The sequence below is a fragment of the Spea bombifrons genome, chromosome 9, assembly GCF_027358695.1.
Source record: "Spea bombifrons isolate aSpeBom1 chromosome 9, aSpeBom1.2.pri, whole genome shotgun sequence".
In the NCBI taxonomy this organism is placed as follows: domain Eukaryota; kingdom Metazoa; phylum Chordata; class Amphibia; order Anura; family Pelobatidae; genus Spea; species Spea bombifrons.
The window spans coordinates 29,503,901-29,509,900 of NC_071095.1; the positions used below are offsets into that span (position 1 = coordinate 29,503,901).

The 6,000-nt window shown below is 44.2% G+C and overlaps 1 protein-coding gene across 3 annotated transcripts in view; it reads left to right on the top strand.

The window, feature by feature from the left end:
- NPAS3 (neuronal PAS domain protein 3) overlaps window positions 1-5,729 on the top strand; it is a 181,502-nt gene extending 175,773 nt beyond the window's left edge. For all 3 annotated transcript variants that reach the window (XM_053475224.1, XM_053475226.1, XM_053475225.1), the window contains exons 10-12: window positions 2,019-2,166; window positions 2,901-3,016; window positions 3,268-5,729. In XM_053475224.1, the coding sequence (XP_053331199.1) occupies window positions 2,019-2,166; window positions 2,901-3,016; window positions 3,268-4,673 (1,670 nt within the window). In that variant the 3' untranslated portion in view covers window positions 4,674-5,729. The remainder of the gene's footprint in view (window positions 1-2,018; window positions 2,167-2,900; window positions 3,017-3,267) is intronic.
- Window positions 5,730-6,000: the final 271 nt, after the last annotated feature.

A 6,000-nucleotide genomic window follows, 5' to 3' on the forward strand; every position in this document is an offset into this window, starting at 1 on the left:
AAATTTATTACAGCAGTTAGAAGGTTCTCTATTCCAGACAGACAGAGACAAGGACACAGTTAGGGGACAGGGGGCTGCTGGGGACATACTGCCCCCTCATGGCGATGTAGCGGAACTGCCCTTTGCCTTCAGCTTCTTTGAGATGTTAGTAAGCCAGCGGTGCTGCTTCTCTGTTTTCCTTTTCAGAGGCTAGACTGATCCGTGATAGATTCCCAACACATTTAGATATCATGCTCAGTAACTGCCATATACTGTATAGCTCCGTCTGGTATGTTAACAAAAGCCTCCTTTTACCTTATCGACGCTAATTTCTATAGAACCTGTCACAGGATATCTGCTATTATTGTATAAACTAGATCACAGAATCCCATTTCCATTGATGGAACAGCAACATGTAGCATTCCAGAAGAACCGTCTAGCTAAAACCCAACTTCTATAGAACTATCCAGCACAACATCCTTTAGATCGGCTCAATAAAACACGTATCACCCTGTAATATAATAATATCATATCATTCCCTGTTACCACTCCACTATAGAAGAGATCTGTATTACTTGACATAAGAACTACACATTTTAATTTTTCCTTTCAAGGCTATGGGGTTATAACTTTTTCATTTCCTGCGGTAAAGTTATGTCTGGCACTAGAATTTGTCTTTATAACTTCTGTCATTCTATAGAACAGACCTGCACAACTCTAGTCCTCAAGCTCAGGAATTCTGCGAATCCTTCCCCGAAAAGTAGTCTATTGAGTGTTTTAGATGGTGATGCCTGTGCCAAAGTTGGGATGTCCAAAAATGTGGGGTTGTGCAGCCCTGTCACTGAATGTAGAATTTAATGGCAGATAAGAACCATTCAACCCATCTAGTCTGCCTATTTTTCCTGATTTAAGGGGTTTAAAGGGGTATCATTCTTTAGAACATTATAATAGAAAACTGAGTCTCTGTAGATGCTCGGTATATGTATATTCTGGTTACTTTTGCAGTGTTTTTTTACATTATACCCTGGTCATTCCTCCTTCACACTTCTTATCCTGCATTCTCTCTGTTTCATGTTGTCTTTCCCTATCCTTGTCCTCTTTCCCTACCACCTCTCTTTCCATCACTTCTACATAACCCCCCTCTGCCTCCTGCCTTCAGATACAGCCTACACCCCTCCCAACCATCCTCTCTTTTCGACTGGGATTTTGTTCATCTGAGGTCTGTAAATTCTCTCTGACAAGATAAAAAGAAAGTGCTGTGTTTTTTGGAATCCCCCAAAATCAGCCCAGGGATCAAAGCTGTACAAATACCTTCAAATAACCTCTAACAGTCAACTCCGTTGAGAGAGTTGCGTGTATATGTATGTCTGCAAAGTACTAACTTGGTGATTCATTTATAACTCCCGGCTCTCTCCTTGCCCTTGGTATATAATTTTTTTAAATAAGTATTTATGCCACTTTACAGATCTCTAATCAGACCTCGGTATGGTGTATAGTTCTGGAGACCCCATCTCCAGAAAGATACTGATATTCTAGAGAGAGTTCAGAAAAGGGCTGCTAAGATAGTCAATGGTTTGCGTTATACTATCAGGAAAGGCTAAAGGATCTCGCCATGTATAGGCAGGAGCAGACTAGATAGGCGGAATGTTTCTTATCTGCCGTCAAATTCTGTGATTCTTATTCTGATTCCCCGTTCCATCATTCTATAGTCTCTGACAGTATACGCTATTTATGCATGAACGCAGAATTTGACAGCAGATGATAACCCATTTTGCCTACTGTAAAAACCTCAAACCTCATCTGGTACGTCCATTGAGCAAACCGTATGCCTGTCCCATCTGTGTTTAAATTCCCTTGCTGTCTAGGAGAGTGCCCTTATGCTGCGCTGTCGTTCCTTCTTACACCAGGCATCGTGAGCCACCCCTAGCTTGCTTGTCTCCATGTTTCTACTAGTAAATCAGCACCTCTTTCGCGTGCTATCACATGTATAGGTGTATTAGCATATAGAACAGTTCCCACAATGCCTCGCTCTATTACAGTGCTGAACAAGGGTCAATGCGTGACAAAATATTACCGCTGGATGCAGAAGAATGGAGGATACATCTGGGTCCAGTCCTGTGCCACCATATCTATCAATGCCAAGAATGCTAATGAACGGAACATCATCTGGGTCAACTACATCCTCAGGTATTTTTGATTCCACAAAGAAGTTAGCATTCTTGAGATGCGTGAGACACTGGCCATTTATTCCAGCTATAGTGTTTAAATGTATAAAATTATCAGGACCGTAACAAGCAAAACTTAAGCTCTCTTACCTGTCTCACCATAATCAGAAAAAAAAACATGGGAAGCAGACTGGTCTCTGTGGGGGGCATAGAGTTAAAAATCCAAAAGTCCCAGCAATTATAATTACTTCATTAGGTAGCGAATTTGAAATACAATGCCTGATATTTATTGGAATGTTGGCCTTTAAGTGTCGAAGAGTTGAGAAACATACCACACTGTCAATAACGAGATTCAATGAGTTTTAATAGGTTTAGCTGGAATATAATATAATATTAAATATTTAAAAAAACACTCAAAAATACACATCTTGCCGTTGGTGAAAATGTGGCCTACTTGGAAGTTTGCTCCATGTTTTGAATTCCCTCTGACCAGTGTTATTTACCAAGACATGATCCGGTCACCGAAACCATTGTCCTCATGTTTTAGATAGAATTACAGACATGTATGCATGTCTTCTGGTGTACGTAGAATTATAAACCATAAATATAGATACATTTATCAATATGTTACAACTTGATACAATTAAAAACTACATTAGGAAAATCATTTTATTGATTGGTGGCCAAGCCACAAATTTGCCTTCAGAATAGTTTGACGCTGGATTGTCTGTTAATTCTCCTTGCCCTGTCTCCCAGCTTGCCAGAATACAAGGACATTCCTATGGATATTGCTCAGCTTCCTCACCTGCCCGAGAAGACATCCGAATCTTCTGAGACATCTGACTCTGATTCCGACTCCAAGGATAATTCAGGTGGGACAAGGATTGCATGGAATTGCTTTCTCGGCATGCACCTTCCTCATAATACTCCTGTAATAGATGGCTGCCTTAGTAATGCCATTAGTGGTCATAGTCAGACTTCCAGCATTGCACAGAAATCCACCAGTCTTAAAACCTCTTATTTTATAGTTTATTATTCATGAATTTAGAACCTTTATCTCATATTTGGGGGGGTCATCTTATGGTAGATACACAAGTTAAATGTGTTAATTTCTGTTTCCCAGAAGATAATGACAACCCAAAGTCAGATGGGAAAGGAAATCTGTCTGAACAAAGTGAGGATCCAGAGCCAGATCATAAGCAGCCCGGTGCACACTCTGATCCTGACATGAACTGTGATGAAGAAGCCAATAGTTCAAGTGATGCCTGTAGCGAGGAAAGTGAGGAGAGTGAGGACTGTGAAGTTAGAAAGGCAGAGGAAGTGATGGAGCAAGGAGGGCTTGGAGCTCTGGGTGGGATTGGTGCCTTAGGAGCACTGGGCCCTATGCACATTAAGGTGGAACGCTACGCAGAAAGTGAGACCGACATGCGAGGACCTGGGTCCCTAAGCTCTGACAGTGCCAGGGATTCAGAGAGTGTTGAAGAAGATGATGATGAAGAAGATGATAGTGGAGTTCGTGTTACTGGGGTTCTGAGCAGACACCAACGGAGGAAAAGAAGGAGGAGAAAGGGAGTAGGGCCATATGGTGGACGCAGAAGACGTCTCTCTGGGGGCTCCAGCCCAAGTAGAATTGAGAGCTCACTAGGTGACACCCCGAGACTTCTTCCTTCTACCCCACCTCCTCCAGGAAGCTGCTCATCGTCATCTGTTCTAAAGATCAAAACAGAGATGTCTGAACCTATCAACTTTGATAATGACAGCAGTATTTGGAACTTTCCTCCCAACCGGGAGATCTCCCGAAATGAATCCCCTTATAGTATGACCAAGCCTCCAGCAGGGGGTGAGCACTTCTCTCCCTCCCCATCTTCCTCTGCAGCTGCACCCCCAGCTCTCCATGTTTCCATACCAGACTCTGTCCTCACGCCCCCAGGTGGGGCTGAGGGAGCTGGACGCAGCAAAGGGCAATTCTCCGGAGCATCTGGTGTCTTAGCACCAGTCAACTCTGATCCCTTGTCTCCTCCACTCTCTGCCTCCCCACGGGAAAAGCCCCCTCACACGGGTGGCCCATCCAACTCCCTTCTTTATGCAGGGGAGCTAGAAGCACTTCAGAGGCTTCAGGCAGGTAACGTGGTCCTGCCCTTAGTACATCGTGTGGCGGGGACTCTGGCAGCAACAGGAAGCAGTGGTCAGAGGGTGTATACCACAGGCACCATTCGCTATGCGCCTGCCGAGGTGACACTGGCAATGCAGGGTAATCTGCTTCCAAACACCCACCCGGTGAACTTTGTAGATGTTAATAGCCCAGGTTTTGGACTGGACCCCAAAACCCCGATGGAAATGTTGTACCACCATGTGCACCGGCTAAACATGTCTGGCCCATTTGGAGGAGCCGTAACGGGGACCGGCCTTACCCAGGTGCCAGCTGCCAGCGTCTTCACCACAGCAGAGGGAATCTTCTCGTCCCTCCCCTTCCCTGTGTACAGTAATGGCATCCACGCAGCACAGACTCTAGAACGGAAGGAGGACTAAGATCAAAGGGATATGTCAATGACAGAGGGGAAAGGGAGAATTGAAGGACAGACCGCAGAGAGACGGAGACAAGTGACATTAAAAAAGGAATGCAAAATATACAAAGGAAGGGGCATCTGAATATACCCTTCCATGTCTCCTCCTCTGTTGTCTAATCCAAAGCCGAGAAGGAAGGTGGTCTTTGTGAGTGAGCCCAATGTGTTATTACTCTCCCCCAAACATTCTGGGACCAGTAGCCCCGTCTTCCACACCATGTACTAATAGCAGGGCTGCCCATGAGCTTTTGCCCCTTCTCCACCCTCCATCCCTTCCCGTGGCTTTGGTTTAGGTGGCAGATGCCTCCCCTGAGGACCGTCAGCACTGTGCCCGCTGCTTCGTCACTTGCTGAAGGGGCAGCGGCTGCGTTCTGATCCTGTAGAAACTAAAATATTCCAGCACTTTGACTCACATCTAGAATCCCCCTTTGCCTCTAGGAACTTAAAGTGATCCCCATGTTACCCCAATGTCCTGTCTCAAAATGTTGAGCGATAACCCGGTTCTGTATTGTTGTTATTTTTTTGGGACTACCCACACTCTGCTGCCGAAGCATAGGGTGATTAACGCTTTTACGGCCAGTAAGGCAGTGAGGTTTATCTCAGCGTGGCACACCAAGATCTACCATGAATGCAAGATGTTAATGGAGATTTGCCCTTCGTTGCTGGAAGAAGACTAGCCGTGCCCAACAATGTCTTGCGATAAATAATGATGTATTTATTTTATATACATGATCAGTGTTACATGCAAGAAAGAAATTAACTGATGATGCGTGGAGTTTGTACAAGCGATCTGGGAGGTGTAAGTGTCTAAGGAAATTATTGCATATTTATCTCTTTAGTAGGGACCAGAGATGCTTATGGAAAATGTATATTGCAAGTTGCAGAGTACATTTTTATATGCATCTCCAGATAAAGTAGACACCTGCCCCCCCTACTACCCCCTATTAAATATGCGTGCTACACGAAGGGGCTGAAAATGGACCATGATGTGCAGGCTATATAAATCACTAAATAATAATACTTTCCCCCAAAATAAAGCCCCCATGCCGTTTCTATTCCCACAATACACTCTATAGATGCCAATGAATCTTTTGGGTCTCTTTAGGGCCGACTATCTCTTCCATGCGTTACTGGTTTTATTTTCCATGCAGCTAATGTGCCCGATTAGCTGTATGTTAAAGTGACCTGGATTTCCCATTTTAGATGTATGTATAAATATATTGTGCAGGAATGCTTGTAATGCAGCATATATGTCACCCGGTTAAAGAACTATAAAAATGTGGCAGCCCACT